The sequence below is a fragment of the Magallana gigas genome, chromosome 1, assembly GCF_963853765.1.
Source record: "Magallana gigas chromosome 1, xbMagGiga1.1, whole genome shotgun sequence".
Classification (NCBI taxonomy): domain Eukaryota; kingdom Metazoa; phylum Mollusca; class Bivalvia; order Ostreida; family Ostreidae; genus Magallana; species Magallana gigas.
The window spans coordinates 70,865,212-70,887,599 of NC_088853.1; the positions used below are offsets into that span (position 1 = coordinate 70,865,212).

Consider the following 22,388-nt stretch of genomic DNA (forward strand, 5'->3'; position numbering starts at 1 on the left):
TAGGATTCAATTCTCTATGTGAGTTTGTGCTTTGAATTCCATTCAGCATTGGGATATACCAGCAGAAAAAAAATATATATATGAGATTCCTTGTGGAATTTCTTTTCCACAGAAAGGGTTTCATTCTATTTGGATGGGAGTTTCAGTATATATATCTCTATCTCTTGGATATATAATTGTGATATTTTGAATCGTCATTTGAAATTTGCCCCCCCAAAATATTAGCCTATTAAGGGTAAAAAATGAAAATATGTTTGAAATGCATACAATTTGTAAGGTTGCTATGAGTATTATTAAATTGATATTTTGTAGAGTAATAATTATACAACTGTGTATAAGTTTGTCTGACCAGTTGGTTGTTGGACAACAAGAGGGAATGCCTGTATGTACCACATGTAATGACGAGTTTTAGTCTCAATTGTGACATTTTTTTTTTGGTAGGATATGCATTTTGATAATCTCAGATCTCTCTCTCTCTCTCTCTCTCTCTCTCTCTCTCTTACACACAGATAAATTTATCAACTCATATCACATTCTTCTAAAATCATATATTTTGACAACCTAAGACTTTAATACAGAGACATTTGCAAAACTCAGCTGACCCAAAATAGATTAACATTAAATATAATATACTAAAATGTCAATGCAAAGTTAATGAAGTCTCAATGTTGACATTTCTTTGGAGATGAATTAAAAATCCCCATTTACTGCAGTCCCTTATCTTCTGGCCATTTCCAAATTCCATGATTCCTCCAAGTTTAGAAATGGACCAAGGATTTAATCGGCTGGATACGTACAGAGACGATCTCAGCCTTGTTGATTTTCTGTCATGTCTAAGACCGCTAGGTGATTGTTCGGGCCGAAATCATCTGTAATTGATATAGTCAGTATTTAAAGGATCTGACGATCACAGGATTAGCCATATTATCCTGTCTTTTTAGAACTTTAACAGCAATTATGTGTATACAATGTGTATGAACTAAGTTGACTGATTTGGGTTGATATATTTTACCTTTAATACATAGACCAGTTAATCTCTACAACACTCTGAATTCTGTTTTTAAAAAAACCTGAAGGAGTTGATCCTTGCAGAACTTTGCTCTCCATCAAGACTGGAACCTTATAAAATCGGAAATGTAATTTCTTCCCAAGCTTTGTAGTTTCAAGTCCTTATAAAAATGGAAATGTTATTTAGTCACAGCCAGTTTGGGTCCAACTTTATTAGGACTGAAATGTTATTTCTCCTCGGTAATTGTAGTTAATTCAAGCATGGTATAAGAGTAGTAATGTTGTTTTGTCCATACCATTTGGGTCCGACCTTATAGGAGTGGAGGTGTTGAATGTCCAAGCCATTTTAGTCCAACCTTATAATGATGGAAATGTTAAATTTCATCCAAGCTATAATATGACTGTTTCAGTATCCTGGGGATAGGTACCATATAAAGGTTATCAATCACATAATGTGAAATCATTAAGGTTGATAAAGACTTACTTCTCAGTGTCGGAGGTCATGCTGCATTCTATGACATCTACAGGAAAAGTTCAGTATAAATGACATGTTTGATTAAGACCTGGGTTCAATGTTTAGGTGTAACTCAAGTAAGAATATGCTGATTTAGTTGACTATGAGGAAGACTCATAGTGAATGAGGGCAGTATTGAGGGCAGTATTGAGGGCATATGCAGTTTAGAAAAAAAACAACAACAAAACGCACCTGATTTGGTTTGAAATGATTTCTCAAGATTTATGCATGTGTCTCAGACTCAATAAATGCATGCATATTAGGGGCTCGTTTAAAAGCTAGTGCTCTTTACAAATTCAAAGCAATATAAAATGATCTCTGAGAATATTCTGATGATTTTTACTTAGTATGTCACTGAGAAGATTCATGTATCAAATCTCCTAAACTGATTTGTTTTTGTAGTGATATAAGGCATTTATGCCCTTTACTATAATAGATATTAGATTTCAGTCACATGAATAACTTTTCTTTTCTACTATTCATTGAAACATTATTCTATATTAATTAAAATTAGATGAATTCAAGAGAGGTACATGTACGGATAAACTACTGTTTAGCTCTGAAGAGATATTCAACATTTTTCTGCGGGAGGCAGATTTGGGTGATAATGTCCTATTTGAAAAAAAAAAAAATTGGAAACAACACATGATTATTTTTGTAGACTCAACCGTTCAATATCATGAATTTGATAGTTCAAGTTTGATCAAAATTGTAAACTTAATGGGCCATTCGCCACCAGCTCAACCATTATGTCACCATTATGTCACCCTTAATTAATGCAATGCTCCTTAATTATGTACAAGAACTTATTCGTTAAAAATTTGAGTTGTATTTTGGATAGATGTTCAGTGTTACTCCATAGAGAGAGAGAACTATGACTTCGATGTATACAACAAGCACAAATAATCTCTATTTAACTCCTAAGTTGAATAAATTATTCGCCCCGACACCCCTGGCACACTCCTCTTGTGTGTAGATTTAGAAACTTTTTGAAATCTAATTGAATTTTAAATCGTCCAACAGCAATGAAACAATGGACTTTTCTCTTATCAGCAGATCTCAAATTATGACCGTATTTCTTCCCATTGTGTTCCGAGCACTTTAAACGCGTTTTTGTATCGTCTTCTTATTGTGGAGCTGTTTATTGTTCAAAGATAAAGAACCGGAGTATAGACCATTATCTACTCATACAACAGGTAGCTGTCTTCTAGCTTAAAAAGGAAAAATAAATATGAACGCGTACGATATTCTCTCTGTATGATGATCGCATTGTTTGGAGAAAGTGCTGTTTTCTTGCATTACTTGGTTCCACCTATTTGTAAGGGCTTTCAAATTTTTGTACTTTAAATTTCCTACCGGATTAACTTCTTTAGGGTGTTAAATGATTGTTTGTCCTTGGAAATCATCCCCCCATATTGCAGTTATAAATGTTAGCCAGTAAAGAAGATTCTTTACAACGTTGTATGAATGGAATCTCGAATCACTTTCATCACCTATGATAATAATTGTAGGCCTCTGATGTTATATAATTAAAGATTAAAAATTATGACCAACGTTCCTCTTTTACACCTTGTCCAAAAAAAATGTAAAGTTATTCACAATATATGGTAATTTATAATTAAAATGGATGAATTTCTTTGACCATTGTCAAGATATGGTAGATCAGTTCCTGTTTTTTTGGAAATTAAAGGACCTCATAGATTTGTTTAGTTTTGATAAAGATGAGCATGTGTACATGGAGAACGAAATTTGCATTTCGTTTTGTTGTGAAATAATTGCGCGAGGTCTCAAAATGTGAACCATGGTTTACTCTTTTTTCTGTTCATAGGAATCAAAATTTACACCAAGTCAGTTTCATGATTTTATAGCCATCAGTAAAATCTCTTCAAACATATATCAATGAGACCAAAAAAAAAGGGTTTCCTCTGCAGCTTTATTTTATATGAGTGAAGGCAAGGGGGATGTTGAGCCTGAATTATCACTGTCTACTTAAAGCAGGGATAAATATCCAAGATAACCATGATAATATCCCGATTGACAGACACACAATCTGTGTTTGATGTCACACACTCCGTTCTTTGACGGACCCTTAAGTAGCCGAGGTATTGTTTGTTTATCTGGTCCTTGTTATAATCATTTCATGACTTTACTGGACTGTAAGAGATGAACTACTTGTATGTTTTCTTAATTCCTTCTTTATTGTGATAGGATTGTCAATTGTGGTCTATACGAACAGATATTTGGAGACGCAATTTTCAAAATAAGTGACTGAAATATTTGTATGTTTCCTTAGTTCACTCTCAGTCATGATCTGATTCCGAAAGAGAAATATTGAAAAACAGTTACTGTATCATGGACGATAAGAACAGATATATGGAGATGCAAATCTCAAATTAAGTTATTCAAATTAAGTGTATATCAGGGGATTCTTAAAACTTGGAACTTAAATTTTTTCAAAACAACGCAAATGTGTCTTCTAAGTTAAATGATATTGAGAATCTCTGTCCCGTGTGTAATAAACTTATAATGGATCAGGTGTAGGAAGTCGTAGATGCTGTGGAGTAGAGTAAAGAAACGTGCCTGCAGAGAGTGTCTCCTGTGTAATAAAGTGATCGAGGGACGGATGTCGTAGATGCTGAGGATTAAAGTGAAGAAGCGTGTTGCTGGACTAATTAACAATGTGTTCGTTAAGGCCCAAGGTCTCGCTCTGTGTACAGGTAGGGAGTATGTGTTGATTATTGGCCTCCACTCAACTTGATTAGGAGTTTATACGGAGGTTTTATAATGGCTGATGGTTAGTGTTGCAACCTCCCTAAAGAGACAGTATCATATGCATTATATCAAGGGAGTTTAACAAGGTGCTGCAGTCTTACAGGAGATACTTTTGTTTGTGTAAGTTTTGTAAGTCAGCTGAGGGTTTTAATGGTTTATAGTCATCTAGAGTGGTGGAATCATTCAAAAGACAATGGATATAACAAGTGTTTTGTGTTTTTTAAGGTGCACTAATGGTTTTGGTCAATGTTATGCCAGGCTCCCAGAAGACATGGTCATATAAAGAGAGAACCACCTTAAGGTCTCATAAAGTGAATTAATACTTAAAGGTGTTTTGTAAGATGCAATCAGCTGATTGAATTTTCCATCGGTGACATTAAGTCTATAAGTGATGAAGATTTAACAGGATATCAATCGTGCTATTATTTGTTGTACATCAGTTCATTCCTTTCTGAAGAAGTTCAGGATAGATATCACTGAAGGATAACAGTGAGAAAGGCCTGAGGAATATATGATATTTTCTTGTTGGTTTCTATTGCTTGGTAGTTGGTACAAGGAGTGAAGCCAGGAATAAGTGATAATTCGTTGTGGAATTTTTTTAAAATTTTTTTTTGGTTGATATCAGGTTCTCAGGTACCATAACTCTGGCTCTACTTTCTTTCTGAAATTTTATGAATCGTCCCTAAAATGTTCGTACAATACGTACAAGCATGTTTTGAAATTTTGCCTACTTTTAATAAAAAAAATGGGCAAATGTGTTTCCCAATTTTGAAACCAAAAGAAAAAAAAATGTATGAAATTTCTTTTGAATTAATTTTAAAATTCAAACTAATTCATACTAGTGCTAAAGAAAGTTGATAGAGGTGAATATTTACTGAATTACCTTAAAATATCTGGTAGTTTCCACGAAGATCTAATTTGTAATTGATATTCTATCCAGTATTGTTTGCTATAAGAAACTTTTTCAACCGCAAAATATGATTGAGGCAAATGAAAAAAAGTACTTGCAAGCTTTTTTCACATTTTCGTAAAATTTGTGACACTCGAAAAAGAAATATACAGTATGGCATGTACATCTAAGCTATGAACAAACTCGTAAAACATCCATTTTAATTTGTCGCATCTTCTTGATTAAATATGTGGGACATAACACTTGGACACTGTTTGTTTGGAAACAACAAATTGACATTAAATTTACATAAAGTACTGGCAATAGCACTTAATGCTTCTGGGGTTTTTTAAGCTTAATGGATGCAATTGGTAACCATTATCAAGTTTAAAGGAGAGGCTCAACTGTCAACAGAAATCATTATACCCCCCGCAAACAAAGTTTGGGGGGGTATATAGGAATCACCTTGTCTGTCTGTCCGTCTGTCTGTGCAATCGTGTCCGGTCCATATCTTTCTTATGGAGAAACATTGGAAGTTCTTACTTCACACAAAGATTGCTTATGACCTAAGGGTGTGTCATGACCTTGACCCAAGGTCATTCGGGCAAGGTCAAGGTCACTGGCAGAAAAAGTGCAAAATTTGTGTCCGGTCCATATCTTTCTTATGGGGAAACATTGGAAGTTCTTACTTCACACAAAGATTGCTTATGACCTAAGGGTGTGTCATGACCTTGACCCAAGGTCATTCGGGCAAGGTCAAGGTCACTGGAAGAGAAAGTGCAAAATTCGTGTCCAGTCCATATCTTTCTTATGGGGAAACATTGGAAGTTCTTACTTCACACAAAGATTGCTTATGACCTAAGGGTGTGTCATGACCTTGTCCCAAGGTCATTCGGGCAAGGTCAAGGTCACTGGCAGAAAAAGTGCAAAATTCGTGTCCGGTCCATATCTTTCTTATGGGGAAACATTGGAAGTTCTTACTTCACACAAAGATTGCTTATGACCTAGGGGTGTGTCATGACCTTGACCCAAGGTCATTTGGGCAAGGTCAAGGTCACTGGCAGAAAAAATGCAAAATTTCGTGTCCGGTCCATATCTTTCTTATGGGGAAACATTGGAAGTTCTTACTTCACACAAAAATTGCTTATGATTAAAGGGTGTGTCATGACCTTGACCCAAGGTCAATTGAGAAAGTTCAAGGTCATTGTTTCAAAAAAGCTAAATTCTGGCTGTGTCATATGTTGTATTAATGGAAATATTAGAAGCTAAAAATTAACAGTTTTCAAAAATAAAGCAGTTGTTATTTATAGAAAATGGACAGTGAAATAGATTCATCCAATATTTTCTATAATAGCAAAAATACACGCGTTATGATTTTTTTCTTAGCGGGGGGTATCGATTGTGAGCTTGCTCACAGTACCTCTAGTTAAATCTACTTTAAAATTTCAGATATGAATAGATTAGTCATATCTTCATATAAAGTTCTTCTTTTATTGGAACTGATTTCTTCCCTCAACTGTACAATTTATGTTATCAGTTCTATTGAAACTGATTTTTTGTGTATTGATTGGAAAGGATCAATATGAGGAGTAAATATTATCAAGATCCAAGTGGTCAGATTTACATGAACTGTGCGGTTCAATAGAGTACTATAATCCAGACTTGGGATGATGCAGTGTGATGTCTTTATTTTATCAATGTGAAAGAATGAAGACTGCGGTATCTCCAATAAAAAAAAAAAACCTCACATTTTTCAAATGCATCTCATATTTGAATAGCATTCGTATCTGATAAGACAGGATGATTTTTATTAAACAATATTTCCATTTTGATATAAAAAAAATAAATTTTAAATTCATCTCATATTCAAAAAGTTATCAAAAAAATGGTTTTTAAATGGATCTCATAAAAAAAAAAAGTTATTCTTACTGAAAACAACTCATTAGCAGACCATGTTAAGTAAGAAACATTGACACTATGAAACTCTAAATATTATATATTTTAAAAACATGTTGAAAATTGTTACTAGGTAACCATGGTAACAGGGATTGAAATACACACAGACCATCCTTGCACTAAAAGATAGTATGTACTTTATTTTTATAGTACATGTACTTTTTTAGAGTTGTATTGTTGGGTGCCTGATGATCTTAAGGTACTTCACTACACCGAGACTTATACTTTTTAAGACACTACATCACAAGATGGCGATTTAAATGTTTTGTTAAACTGTTTGTATCAATCGATTCAGATGTATTTCGTAATAGCTCAGTGGTTTAAGTAGCAGGCTTGTGAACCGCAGGTCATGAGTTCGAATCCGCCTGGGGGTTTTGTTCATGTTTACTAAATGAAATTTTTGAAAATATCATTTTTTATCTAAAATTGCACATTTTTTCGCCTATTTGACAGATATACTTCTTATCCATCATGCTATCTATCATAATCAAGAATTTTTCTGCTGATTTGAGAAACTTTTTCAAGGTGTAGTGAGGCACCTTTATTACGCCATATGACAATTAAGCTTTTTTAGTTATACTTAAACATGAAGGCTTCTATTCACAAAATGTCTACTCGGCAATTTTGAGTGGTATGTACATGCCTCTATATATAAGACTGGAGTGTTAAAGTCAGCAATCTGTACAGAGTTTGGCAGAACTTCTGCCAGCATTCAAGGGTGTTCTATTATCAGGAGTAGATTTCAGCTACTTATACATTGTAATCTTTAATCCGTTCAATAAGGTCATTAATCAACAGAACTGTGGCCAACTGGAGAGTTTGTTGTTGTGTGTTGATTGTATTTTTTGGAGACTGAGTACCGTATATACTCGCCTATAAGTCGGATTTTGGGGAGTAGAAAATCGAGTGAAAAGTGGGGGTCCGACTTATAGGTGAGACATAGTAAACAAATTTTTACAAGAGAGAAGTAAGTTATATTTCTTTTTAAATGATAAACAGATAAATGCAGTGAACTTAAAAAGAAAATTCAAGCAGTCTGTTTTTCACACCTAAGGTGATAATAGATATAGGGGTCATGTCATCTAAAACAACACAAACCAACACCCCAGTTTAAGGGGCTAATTACCAACCTAATCAGTCAGTAAAGAAATAAATCACTATCATCAAATCTTCAATCTATTTAAATAGCTGTTTTGAAGCTATTACCAACTTGTAATTAGTGTTATAAAAAATAATGGCATTTAAATCAAGTTCAAGTTCAAGTTCTTTATTAACTTTAAGCTATACAGCTCATCAGTACAATAAATATAAACAATATACACGTACAGGTAGGTTAACAGGAGAATGTGGCAGAAGTGTACATACTATGATATCAACATCTAATTTGCATTAAGTAAATCTTTTCTTAATTTCAAACCAAAGTGAATAAATTTACCCAGATTACATAGTTCCTTTACATTTTCAACATTAAAAAGTTGCAGAAGTTTACACATTGAAGGTTTTTTCCAGTAATAAGGCTTAATGTATTTTTTGCGATAGCCTTTGTATATGGGACATATTAAAATAAAATGAAATTCATCTTCAATAGAATTTGAACATAAAAAACAATTTCTATTGTGTCTTTCAATATTATAAAATCGACCTGTTTCTATCGACAATTGATGTGAAGACAACCTGAATCTGGAAATACACTTTTGATATTTGTTTGGAATAGGTTTCCTTAAATAAAATTGTAAATTATGGGTTGCAATTAGGTATTTGAAAAAAGAGCATTTACTAGAAATATCTAGTTGAGAAAAAATATACTGTGTAGCTTGGTCAAAAATACGTTGCTTAACAACAATGAGATCTGCAGCTGTTATTTTTTGTTTTTCCCACAATTCAAACATACCCAGATTGCATAAAAAATCTTTAACATGATACAACCAGTTTTTTGCATTATGTTTTTCGACACAGTCATATAGTGTATAATAGCAATGTTGAATAATACAATTATTATGGTACAGTATTTTTTTCCAGAACTTAACTATGTTGAACATTCTTTGGTACATCAGAGGACAGCGTCCTAATTCAGAATAAACTGCTACATTACAAATCAAAAGTTATTAACATCATAGACCCATGATAGAAATAGTCAAGAAGCAATTATGGGGTGAAAAAAGGACAATTTTTTTTAGAACTCAAAACATGTATGATAAAATGTGGTATTTTATTGAGAGTATCTGTACATCAATTGTCCTAAAAAAGTAACCCGACTTATAAGGGAGTCAACAGCAAAATCTTCAAATTAAAGCTGGAAAAAGGCAACCGACTTATAGGCGAACCATACTTATAGGCGAGTATATACGGTATGTTTTTGGTTTATTTCTTGGACAGTTTATCTGTTGGTGTATTTTTTTTTGGACAGTATGTATATTGGTGTATTTTTTGGACAGTATGTTTTTTGGTGTATTTCTTGGACAGTATGTCTGTTGGTGTATTTCTTGGACAGTTTGTCTGTTGGTGTATTTCTTGGACAGTATGTCTGTTGGTGTATTTTTTTTGACAGTGTGTATATTGGTGTATTTTCCCCCTTCTCTTTCTATACATGTTCACCTAGAAAAGGAAGCAAATAAATGGTTTTAAGGTTTGAATTTTGTGGAGATATTTTAAATTCAATTTGGGGGGCTGTCATTCAGGAGTTGTCTTCCTTTCTTCTTCTTCTTCTTCTTCTTCTTCTTCTTCTTCTTCTTCTTCTAAAAATGCACCCCCCCCATACAACAACGGCATCATGCCCCTCCCCCCTTTTAAAGAAAAAGGAAAACTAGACAGGTTTAATCATTGAGAATGTTCAAAACATCTCTTTTAATGGAAGATTTTATTACTTGTGTGTACATACAGACTCCCCTGGGTCAAACTTGCGTTGGTGACACTTATCAAAGAAACAAACATCAGAATGAAAAATAATATCTTGTTTTAAATTTCTCATATTTCTTTTAGATAATAACCAATTGATTTTATTTCTTTTTGATCAATTAGGGCTCTTTGCTCAGTAGAAGTGCAGTTTCCAAGCATTTTGAAACTCGAGGCTTCCTTAGGATAATTGTTATGAACATTACATTAGACCGGAGTCTTATAGAGATGTGTCAAATTGTATTGCACTGCTCAAGTTGAGGATAGTGAGAATATTTAAACTTTAAAGCAAAAATGGATTCTTCATGACTAGTTTGAACACTTTAACAAAGACATGATAAGTGTTCTCAAAATGTGATGGAGGATTAATGTCTGTCTTTGTCATATCGGTAAAGGGAGGCCACTGCTTGTGATCGTAGTCAAAGAGAGATAACTCCATGAATGGGAAATTAAACTAACCTGAATTAATCTTCACAGAAATTTAGTGTAGGGAAATATTTCAGAAGATTTTTATTAATCGAGAAAATACTTCAGTGGGAAACTAAAAAAAAAGGAGGAAATTTGTGTGAGCCTCAAGGGCAGATAATTAATGAAAATTCAATATGGCGGTCCAAATGGTTCAGTACATGGATTTACGTCAAACTATCAACGTAGACCCGCCCACTTTTACCATCATTCAGTATCAGGTGAGTTCTGATTGGATGATTGGAACAATGAGTTAATATGGATTAACTGATTGGTTTAAAACACAGAGTCTCTCATTGGTTGATGAGGAAACTGTAGAGATGAAGTGCTGTTTATGATTGGATAATTTTGTTGTCTGGTCTGTGGGTACATGTGTACTTAGTTTATTGGTGTTTCCACTTATTAACAAATTAAAGACACATTTAATTGATTTGAGTTTAATCATTATGCTCCAAGAAGCATGAAATAAATTTTCATTGAATATCTCTGACTGCAAAAAGAGATACCCAATTAGGTGCCTATTGACCATCCATTATAAAGTTAAGGAACAGAAAAGCAAACTTAAAAGATGACTTAGTCAAATCCTCACTTACAAATACGTGTGTATTTTTAAAATGAAAATGAAAAAAAAGTAAAAAAAAAATTTACAAAAGAAAAAAAAACAGACAAAAAAAGTTTTTTTTTTTTTTCTGTTGCCTTTTGTTTGAATACATTCAATTTCCAATTAACTGGTGGTAGTTAATGCATTAAATAGCTGAAATTTGTGATATGTTTTGTTTGTATTGTGCTGTATGTTAAGGGGTCTGATTTTGGCTTTGATTGTTGTAACACTGTGCCAATGTTGTCGACCACTTTTCAGGATGAAATCACCGAAGCGGAAAGCAGGGTATATGAGGCGGAAAAAGCGGCTATCCTTGCCGCTAGCCAGGCAGATAAACTCCGGCAAAATCTGGTCGAGCTTCAGCTCCGCGTATGTTAATCATAACTAACTGCAAGAGTTAGTTAGTTAATCACACACCAGCTTCCTCAGATGTTCACAATTTAATCATCAATAATCTATTTGTGTTTCACAGTTATTATTAATAATTATTAACTACAACTCAACTAATTTAATCACCATCTGCCTCAGCTGTTCACCTGTTAATCATAAGGCATTATTAACTTGATATTGGCTTTCCATTACTAATGATTAATTAACTACAAACTTAAGTAAACTTATCTTCAGCTCCCTCAGTTGTTCACCAGTTATTCATCAAGTTACTTAATGTTTGTTTTCACTTCTTAATGGTTATCTTAAACTTAAGTTAACTCATTTCCTGCTTCCTCAGTTTTTTAACCTGTTAGTCATCAAATTACTGAATATTTGTTGTCACTTGATAATGATTAACTCTAAGTAAATTAATCATCATAAGTTTCTAATTTGGAACAGTTAAACATAAGTTAATTATAATCATCGTACTGTAAAAGTGGTTATTTACAGTGGTGGTTCAGTACTCGTTTCCTATGGTCAAACAATACGCATGGGTATTAAATACGTGAAGGTTTGATATACCACTCTAAAATGTGGAGTTTTTACCATACGCGCGGGGGCATTTTACACGGTTTTATGCTTGCCGCATAAGTAGTGTAAATTTCCTCTTGCGCACAAATAACCACTTTTACAGTATGTTTCCATTGTTGAACAGTTACTCATCAGTTTGTTGCTTAATCACTGTCTGCCTGACATTTTTAGACACCTTGCAGTCACTAATGAATTAACGTGTCATGATTTCATGGACTAATACTTTGTATGTTCTCACAATATTTGTTTAATTGTTATTTGAGTAATGTTCATCAGTTGCTTATCAATCAGGTCATTTCATTGATCGTGACCGAAGTGTGCTCACTGCATCACCATGCCTCATTTATTCAGACAGCAGTTATTCAATAAATCAACAGTTGTTTACAGTTAATCAACTATTCACTTTGTAATATCATTGCTTAATCAATAATTACCACAGTTATTCGTGGATTATTCATAGGTTCACTTATTATAAATAATAACATGCATAGATGTTTACTATTGTTGAATGACTTAGTACAAAGCAGTTGTTTGTTTGTTAACTTCACTTTTTGGTTGTCTGTCTGTCTGTCTGTCTGTCAGTCAGTTTATTCCTCTCAAATATTAATTGTTTGCATCAACATCACTACAATTAAAATTAATATCTTTATTTGGTCAGAAATTATTTCCTGGTGACTTTTTGTGTTCTAAAATACCCATCTTATTGAGCTTATATCTTTCCAGATGTATCTCTAAAACTAAATATAATTAATGATTTAATGAAAACTATGAATAGTCCTTATTTTCTCCTAATTACCTCACTTAATGAATTTCCTACTAGTAATGCATGATGCATTATGTTTTTTACATGCTTTGATATTTGATGATAATTTTTTGAATTTTCAGTTTGGTAAATAAGTTTAAAAGACAAATGTTCATCTTCTTTATGGTAAAAAGCGATGTATTTATGTTAACTTCTGCCTACGGTACCATATATAAGAGAAAAAGACGATGATACAATCGAGTTAGTAGTTATGAATTACTGTAGCCTGTGGTGTTTTGTGTTGTAGGGTACGTCAGCAGAATCCAAGGTCGTCACAGAACCAGATAGTCAGGAGGATGACGCCTCACAACAGGTAATGTCAAGGTCACAGAGTTAAAGGTCAAGGACAAAAAAAGTAAAAAGTTAAAAATAAAAATACCGTACATAAACTGTGAATGATAATCCAAATTATTATTTTATTTTTATTGCAGTGTTTAGGTTTGTGAAGATAATTAATTTGTCATTTTAATTCATTTTGTCCGCAATAATATTGATTTCTGTTTCATGCGGTGTTTAGGTCTTTTATATTATGATAACTTTGTTATTCAATTCATTTCGTCCACAATATTGATTCAATGTGGAATTATCCACCGGTAAAAGTGAAGATGACAGTTGTTCAAGATAACGAATTTTTTTTTTTCCATGCCGAGTTAATTTCTTTAGCAATATAATTTCAATTCAATTTGTCAGCCATAATGTACAGGGAAATGCCTTATAACAATATCAACAATTATGACAAAGATTTGATTTTATATTGTACCTTATTCTAAGAATTTAAAGTTTATAGGAAAAGGAACCAATCAAATTTGTTAGATGTTATGGCTAGAAATAAGAATTGTGTACAATGTTATGGCAATACAATGTTATGACGGGAAATGAGTGAACATTGAACAATGTGTATCTGTGTTACATGGATTTTGTTTTGTCCTGGTACTAGGGTCCATCTACAACCAAAACAGTGAGGGTAGGTGTCTGACACTACACAGAGTACTGTGACTGCTTCTGTCTCCTGGCTTCTGGTCACTGTGTAGAGAGAGAGAGAGAGAGAGAGAGAGAGAGAGAGAGAGAGAGAGAGAGATGAGTCTGATCTAGAGCCTGGTTTATTTCTGAGAGTTTTTCATTTCTTGAAATTGCAAACAAATTCTTTCTGATTGCATTGGTTGATAACATGTATAAAATCTTTGGCATTTATTTTTCTTACTAAAAATAATACTCATTGACTGGTTTATAAGACTGACTCTGAATCATCAACAAATAAATACAATTTGTAAACAAAGATGATTTCAAAGTTACGTGTATCTTAAGGTCAGACGACACATTCCTCAATTTTATATAACATTTTCCAGGACTTTGTTAATGGTTTCCTAACTACTTTGACAAGCTTTCTTGCAAAAAATTAGGGCACCTTACCAGGCATTTCTGCAAAATACTAGAGTGTGCAATATATAATCTTACACTTGAATTGCTGATATAAAAATAAATAAGAGAGCACAGCGAAATTCACTAAATTGGGCCAGACTTTGAAATCACAACCTCTAGAGCCTACCACTCGGCCATCTAGACATATATATTCAAGGAAATTTTAAATCATTTTAAAAATCATTATAAAAATAATATCATTCATTGGAACTCTTTATTACGAGGAGATACAAAAAAGATGCCCGAGAAACATCATGTCGTTTGACCTTAAATGATCAATTAGATGGGTTGATAAAAGCATATGCATTTTTTAATTTTCAATTTGAGATAGGCTGAGGACTGACTTTTCACCAGAAAAGCATTTTTTTTAGATATTAGATGTAATTGTTATATTTGTATTTGTTGAAAATTTTGCTATGATGATTTTAATTACATTTTGAATATGATACACAATGTACTTTATGATAAATATTCATAATAATATCTGATTATTGATTCTTAAGTTAGTTATTACCTGAAATCTACTTTTATCACAAAATTATTGCAATTTAGTTCAAATTTTGAAATAAGATACCAAAGAAAGATTTAGATAGTATGGAAGTTTTGAATCGATGAAATATATTTGACAATGTGCATTAACCAAATGCATATTATTGATAAAATAAATTCAATGTCAATATGTCAAAAAATTATTGAAAAATACCTAAGCTTTTGGATTGTAAACAAATTTCTCGATGTTTGAAGAAAGACAAAAGCTTTAGCTATGCTTTCAGAATAATCCAAATATTGGACGATTTTTTTTTCTGGTTTTAATTTTGCGGAGTGCAATATTTGCCTTCCATTTTCTCCATAGATACCAAAGGGTCCTGCCAATATTTGCATGCTTCAGTTTTTCAATAATTTCCACCCTTTTGACTTCCGAAATCAATGGCCCGAGTTTGACACAGTAAATTTCTTCCAGTCAATACAAATCAGATCTTTATAAATGATTTCTGAGGTGTACTTTTATAAAAGGAAAAAGGAGGCCTTTTGTTGGTCAAAACCTTATATTAACGACAATTTTTGTTCCGTATCTTGCCGCGGCCCAGCACAGGGATGTAATTGACTTCCTGTTGGACTTAAAACGGCGTAAAATTATTAATTTTTCCCTCCCTTCCTTTCGCGACCATTAGGACGGTGGTGATGAAGTCGAGTGATGGAGTGAAAGGCTGGAGCGCTTGTTTATGGAGATCAATAATAACTGATCAATAAACATTTGGTTCTGTTACTGAGAGGGAGAGAGAGAGGTGAAACTAATCCCCTGTTGAAGAAGTAGACAGATTTTTGTCAATTTTTTATTGTGAGAGAAAAAAAACAGCAACTAAAAACAGCTAAAACAATTGAAGTGTATCATATTGGATAGGATGGAATTTAAAACCGGAACTTGATGACGTAGTGCTATTGATGGGATGTGATCATGAGAAAATTATTTTTAGGTGTCGGACTCAAAGACACTTTTTTGGACTGCTACTGTGTTATATTGTTTTTATTTTAAAATGTGAGATGTCTCATGATCTCATACAGCATCAAAGCATCGACAAAAATTTTCTAGACCTGAAGAATTTTCTTTCTAGGCCCTGGATGTGAAAGTGATAGGATTTTAATAGACACCTATGGTTTTGTTATTTTATTACTATTTTGTGGAAAATATTGATGTGTTTTTAACGACCTAGGATAATTACGGAGTAGCTTTGATGTTTATTGTTCTCCTGTCGCGGTGACATTTTATTCCAAATGACATAAAACTTTGGATATCAACGTAATTATCAGACGACATTACGTCTCATTAGTGAACCATACTCGTCCAAAAAAAAGTTTTTCTTCCGGAAAATCAAATCTGCCTCGCAGAATGCAGTGAGATTGGCAGAATATTTTTAATTTTTTCGTACGGAACCAACATTTATTTTAGTTATTTTAAAGAGAGTGTGAGCTATGATTGTGTGGTTGTGTATGGAGTCCTATTATTTCTGACACAGACCGATTTTTCTTTCAAACTTTGTTTCCTTTTTTCTGGTGCACTGTTTTGCGGCTGACTGCATTGTTTCTTTTTGGTTTTTCTACACCGAGTTATTTTTTTGTTCTTCAAATTTTTATGAGTCGTACATCACTGGTTGTTGTGAAGTGGAAAACTTTGTGATTTTTGAACTGTTGCTATGGATATTTCACCATGAAACATAAACTCGTAGTGATAAAACCTAAGGCAAGCATGAATTGTTCTTCATCTTTAGAAAATGCCACAATATTTTACAAATATTAGATCTGTATTCCAACCAATTAACACTTTATTTAGTAAATTTTTAGCTGTTTAAAATATTCCAGCATGAAAATTATGGGAAACAGTTATAATTATTAATGGAAAGCATCTCCAGCTTTGAATAGTTTTACTAAACAGGATTTCATTTATTTTCAGTTTTCCGTTAATGATAAATGGAAACAATTCTCATTGCGGTTTGAGCTGAATGTATTTTAACCAATAGATGTTCTCGGTTTACAGGAGAGTCGTCCAAGCACAAAGTCCAGTAAACAGTCCGCTGTCCCCCCACCCAAACAGAAGTCACCAGTCAAACCTCCGACCACCATCAATAAGTCACCGGGCAAGGTCAAAGGTAAAGGTCGTTAAATGACTGGGGCAGATGTCAGTTACACAGCTATGATTCCCAGTGAGATGTGCATTTTTATACACTGACCACTCTGGTCTGTAATGTAATACACTGAACCCTCTGGCTTGTAATGTAATACACTGACCACCTTCTTCGGTAATGTAATACACCAACAACTCTGTTCAGTAATGTAATACATTGACCACTTTCTTATGTTATGTTTTGTAATGTAATACACCAACAAAAGTGTTCATCTGTGTAATACACTGAATACTCTGGTCTGTAATGTAATACACCGAACACTTTCTTAGGTAATGTAATACACCAACAAAAGAGTTCAGTAATGTAATACACTGACCGCTCTGGTCTGTAATGTAATATACTGACAATTTTGTTCTGTAATGTAATACACTGGCCATTTTCTTATTTAATGTAATACACCAACAACTCTGTTCAGTAATGTAATACATTGACCACTTTCTTATGTTATGTTTTGTAATGTAATACACCAACAAAAGTGTTCATCTGTGTAATACACTGAATACTCTGGTCTGTAATGTAATACACCGAACACTTTCTTAGGTAATGTAATACACCAACAAAAGAGTTCAGTAATGTAATACACTGACCGCTCTGGTCTGTAATGTAATATACTGACAATTTTGTTCTGTAATGTAATACACTGGCCATTTTCTTATTTAATGTAATACACCAACAACTCTGTTCAGTATTGTAATACACTGACCACGCTGGTCTGTAATGTAATACACTGACCATGCTTCTTTTATATAATGTAATAAAGGAAACCATTTCATGTTTTACAGAAACTGCTGAGTCGTCGATACAAGATGAAGGTGGTGATCACTCCTCCGCCCACGTGGAGACACGACAATCCAAGAGGAACAAGTCCTCACTGGATCCGGTCCCGGAGACCGACGCCAATGTACAGTTTGACAACAAGTTTGAACTGGCTGACGAAAGCTCATGGGTAAGTTACCATTGTATAAACTAGTGGCCTTTTTTTTGGGGGGGGGGGGGGGGGGGGAAATTCTTCTTTGAAATGGCCGATAGAAATTCATGGGCAAGTTCTAAGTAGCACTTTAGGGAAGTTAGATAAGGGGGGAATGCCTTCCCATTTGCTTTGTTACATATTATGATGGCCACAAAAAACAAACAAAAAGAAACACAGTTCTTAGGCCTAAGAAAAAAAAGTGTTTGTTTCCGCTTTCCCGACCGACCCTAGCTTTTACCCCCCGACTCAAAACTTTTTTAAAAGGATTTTTGATGGAAAATCGTTTATTTTCGTTTTTATCCGATTTGGAAAAAAAATACTCAAAATTTTGGTCACAAAAATGCTTGAAGCAGTTACTCTTCTCAAATCAGTGTAACTCAAACATTTTGTTTCAAAATGGCTGTATGTTTCCATGTGTTGTAGATTTTAATAATGCTCTCATCGTTGGCAGAGGAAGTATCTGATATATAATATCATTTTTGTGTTTTCTTAAGACCAGCTAATAGTCAGGAATGATATTAAAAGTATTTCTCATTTTATACCATTCAGCAGTGTCAGTATCTAACCGGCATGTATGGATAATGCAATATTAAAGGGGAAAAAAATATTTGAAAAAAAAAAAAATTCCGACCGACCGACCCTACTTTTTTTCAGCATGAAAGCGGAAACAAACTATTTTTTTTGTTAGGCCTTATCATACCTTACCTCTTTATACTAGCACTACAAAACCCAAGAAAAAGTTTTGAATCTGGGAATTTTTGATGTCCCACACCATACCTATTATAATAATCTTAGAAAACCAGCCACATTCATCCACCAGTGTATTCTTTGCATCTACTGGTCAGCCACATTAATCCACCTGAGTGTGTAATCTTTGCCATCTACTGGTCAGCCACAATAATCCACCTGTGTAATCTTTGCCATCTACTGGTCAGCCACATTAATCCACCTGTATAATCTTTGCCATCTACTGGTCAGCCACATTAATCCACCTGTGTAATCTTTGCCATGTACTGGTCGGCCACATTAATCCACCTGTGTAATCTTTGCCATCTACTGGTCAGGGATATATGTTTATTTTAGATTGGTTAGGGCCAGTTTTTAATATATTAGATCTTAGTTGACATCAAAACAATTTACAAATTCATGTATAGGTATTTTTAACAAAACTCTTCATAATTTGTGGAGGTGTTTGGTTGATTCGCATATACTTAGTTCCGTTACTTTTGGCATCCATGAAAAAGTGACCCCAACAAATTCTAATCCTTTTTTATAAAGGGAATCACTTATCATTGTGAGTGGGTTTTTTCTTTCCCTTTGTTTTTCACCGAAACAACGTATAGAACCATTTTATCAAGACCTTGGACTTTCAGTAGGATGTAGCTATCTAATTCTTGATTCAAAACAAGTTTAAAATGACACGGTTTCAAGAGAAGTATACACCAATTGTGTAGTCTTGGCTCAAAAGCCAGACAAATCCTGTTGATTTCAGAGAGCCATGGCTGAGTGGCTGACAATGAAATAGACAGGCCTACGTCACATTGCTGTTTAACACAACTACCAAAAGTCCAAGCTCTTGTTAAAATGGTTCTAATAAACTGTTTCTTTTATCTTAATAAAAAATGCCAAATCTCTTATCATGTATTACTGACGTTTCTACTCGTTAGCTTGTAGATTTGTGACAAATGATTTCTTTGTGCATTGATCTGTTGATAATTGAGCATATCACGATTGTCCCCATGCATTGAAGCCTCTTTTTTCTCTCTATATCTTTCAAATGATGACATGTCTGAATTAATTAAAAATCAATGTCTCTCTTCTGTCACTCTCTCTGCACTGTATCTCTTCTGTCACTCTCTCTGCACTGTATCTCTAGCACTCTCTACTTCTCTCTATCTGGGTATATTATGTATCCGCCTTCTCTCTTTCTCTCTCTCATATATCTAGTCTTCTCTCTATCTTGGTGTTCTCTCTCTCTCTCTCTATCTTGGTGTTCTCTCTCTCTCTCTCTATCTTGGTGTTCTCTCTCTCTCTCTCTCTCTCTCTCTCTCTCTCTCTCTCTCTCTCTCTCTCTCTCTCTCTCTCTCTCTCTCTCATGTTTGACCAGCTTCCTCAGAAGGTGAGGCTGTATGTTTGATCTGTCATCTCTAAACATTTTACAGAGCCTATGGTTGCAATGTATTGATTAACAAACCATCAATACACCATGATAGAAAGAAGACAGGATGGCTTTTTCTCTCTCATGGTCTTTGATTTTTGAAATTACAGGTGCACCAATAGAACTTTCCTTGACAATCGATGCTTCAACATATTTTGTTCAATATGAACAACAAACAGTGCATGTTCAACATTACATTAAGGAACACATGTTTTAAAAGCTCTATTTGTTTATCCTCTTTTTGATAAACCAAACTTTGTTTTATTTACTCTAATCTTTCTTATAATATGCCATTTCTTATAATGTACTCCTAAAAAGGATCGTTAAAAAGATAGGGTTTCCTAAAAAAATTCGAAGTACTTTTATCTGTATTTCGGTTATTGTATTCAATATGATAAATGGCATCCACAAAATTCTGTAAAAAGGGATAAATATACTGTATTTAATTACTAAAGATAAATGCACACAAACAGGCAGAGTGAAAAATTAAAGTCTCCCTGTGTGTTGGATTGAAATAGTGTAATGTTTGCCTCTAAATGTTTGAGAGCATGCAAGGGAAATAACTCTATGATCCTCACAATCATTTAACTTTGTTCTCTTCATAGGGCTCAGTTCCAAAAGATCAGATTCTTGGGAGATTTGCACAGTACAGACAGCTAGTAAGATTCTCTCTCTCTCTCTCTCTCTCTCTCTCTCTCTCTCTCTATCTCTCTCTCTGAGTTGAATACATGATACATTTAAATAAAAAACCAGCAACTATGATGTACTAATACTGCTAGCCACTTTATATATATGCACTTTATGGTAACAGAGTCAACAAAGAATATCAGAACTAGAAGAACAACTGACCTTGACCTTAGCAAAGACCCAGAGAAAGGTCAACACTTTGAAGTCTCAGTTCCAGGAACACAAGTCCAAATGGGAGGCGGTAAGTAGAGGGCGGTACAAAAGTAGAGTCTAGATGGGAGGCGGTAAGTAGAGGGCGGTACAAAAGTAGAGTCTAGATGGGGGGCGGTAAGTAGAGGGCGGTACAAAAGTAGAGTCTAGATGGGGGACGGTAAGTAGAGGGCGGTACAAAAGTAGAGTCTAGATGGGAGGCGGTAAGTAGAGGGCCGTACAGAAGTAGAGTCTAGATGGGAGGCGGTAAGTAGAGAGCCGTACAAAAGTAGAGTCTAGATGGGAGGCGGTAAGTAGAGGGCAGTACAAAAGTAGAGTCTAGATGGGAGGCGGTAAGTAGAGGGCCGTACAGAAGTAGAGTCTAGATGGGAGGCGGTAAGTAGAGGGCGGTACAAAAGTAGAGTCTAGATGGGAGGCGGTAAGTAGAGGGCAGTACAAAAGTAGAGTCTAGATGGGAGGCGGTAAGTAGAGGGCGGTACAAAAGTAGAGTCTAGATGGGGGCGGTAAGTAGAGGGCGGTACAAAAGTAGAGTCTAGATGGGGGACAGTAAGTAGAGGGCCATACAAAAGTAGAGTCTAGATGGGAGGCGGTAAGTAGAGGGCGGTACAAAAGTAGAGTCTAGATGGGAGGCGGTAAGTAGAGGGCGGTACAAAAGTAGAGTCTAGATGGGAGGCGGTAAGTAGAGGGCGGTACAAAAGTAGAGTCTAGATGGGAGGCGGTAAGTAGAGGGCCGTACAAAAGTAGAGTCTAGATGGGAGGCGGTAAGTAGAGGGCGGTACAAAAGTAGAGTCTAGATGGGAGGCGGTAAGTAGAGGGCGGTACAAAAGTAGAGTCTAGATGGGGGACGGTAAGTAGAGGGCCGTACAAAAGTAGAGTCTAGATGGGAGGCGGTAAGTAGAGGGCCGTACAAAAGTAAAGTCTAGATGGGGGACGGTAAGTAGAGGGCCGTACAAAAGTAGAGTCTAGATGGGAGGCGGTAAGTAGAGGGCCGTACAAAAGTAGAGTCTAGATGGGAGGCGGTAAGTAGAGGGCGGTACAAAAGTAGAGTCTAGATGGGAGGCGGTAAGTAGAGGGCCATACAAAAGTAGAGTCTAGATGGGAGGCGGTAAGTAGAGGGCCGTACAGAAGTAGAGTCTAGATGGGAGGCGGTAAGTAGAGGGCCGTACAAAAGTAGAGTCTAGATGGGAGGCGGTAAGTAGAGGGCAGTACAAAAGTAGAGTCTAGATGGGAGGCGGTAAGTAGAGGGCCGTACAGAAGTAGAGTCTAGATGGGAGGCGGTAAGTAGAGGGCGGTACAAAAGTAGAGTCTAGATGGGAGGCGGTAAGTAGAGGGCAGTACAAAAGTAGAGTCTAGATGGGAGGCGGTAAGTAGAGGGCGGTACAAAAGTAGAGTCTAGATGGGGGG

General features: G+C 34.9%; 1 protein-coding gene across 31 annotated transcripts in view; it reads left to right on the forward strand.

Moving 5' to 3' along the window:
- The window catches only part of LOC105327066 (putative uncharacterized protein MYH16), a 113,224-nt gene that overhangs the window by 37,552 nt on the left and 53,284 nt on the right, over positions 1 to 22,388 (forward strand). For 20 of the 31 annotated variants that reach the window (XM_066073500.1, XM_066073552.1, XM_066072986.1 and 17 more), the window contains 7 exons: positions 11,356 to 11,466; positions 13,107 to 13,172; positions 13,797 to 13,823; positions 16,812 to 16,923; positions 17,742 to 17,905; positions 20,693 to 20,746; positions 20,899 to 21,015. In XM_066073500.1, the coding sequence (XP_065929572.1) occupies positions 11,356 to 11,466; positions 13,107 to 13,172; positions 13,797 to 13,823; positions 16,812 to 16,923; positions 17,742 to 17,905; positions 20,693 to 20,746; positions 20,899 to 21,015 (651 nt within the window). Of the gene's footprint in view, positions 1 to 3,751; positions 4,240 to 10,157; positions 10,718 to 11,355; positions 11,467 to 13,106; positions 13,173 to 13,796; positions 13,824 to 15,487; positions 16,518 to 16,811; positions 16,924 to 17,741; positions 17,906 to 20,692; positions 20,747 to 20,898; positions 21,016 to 22,388 lie in introns of those variants that run through there. The other 11 variants (XM_066073356.1, XM_066073752.1, XM_066073394.1 and 8 more) reach the window with 9 other exon arrangements.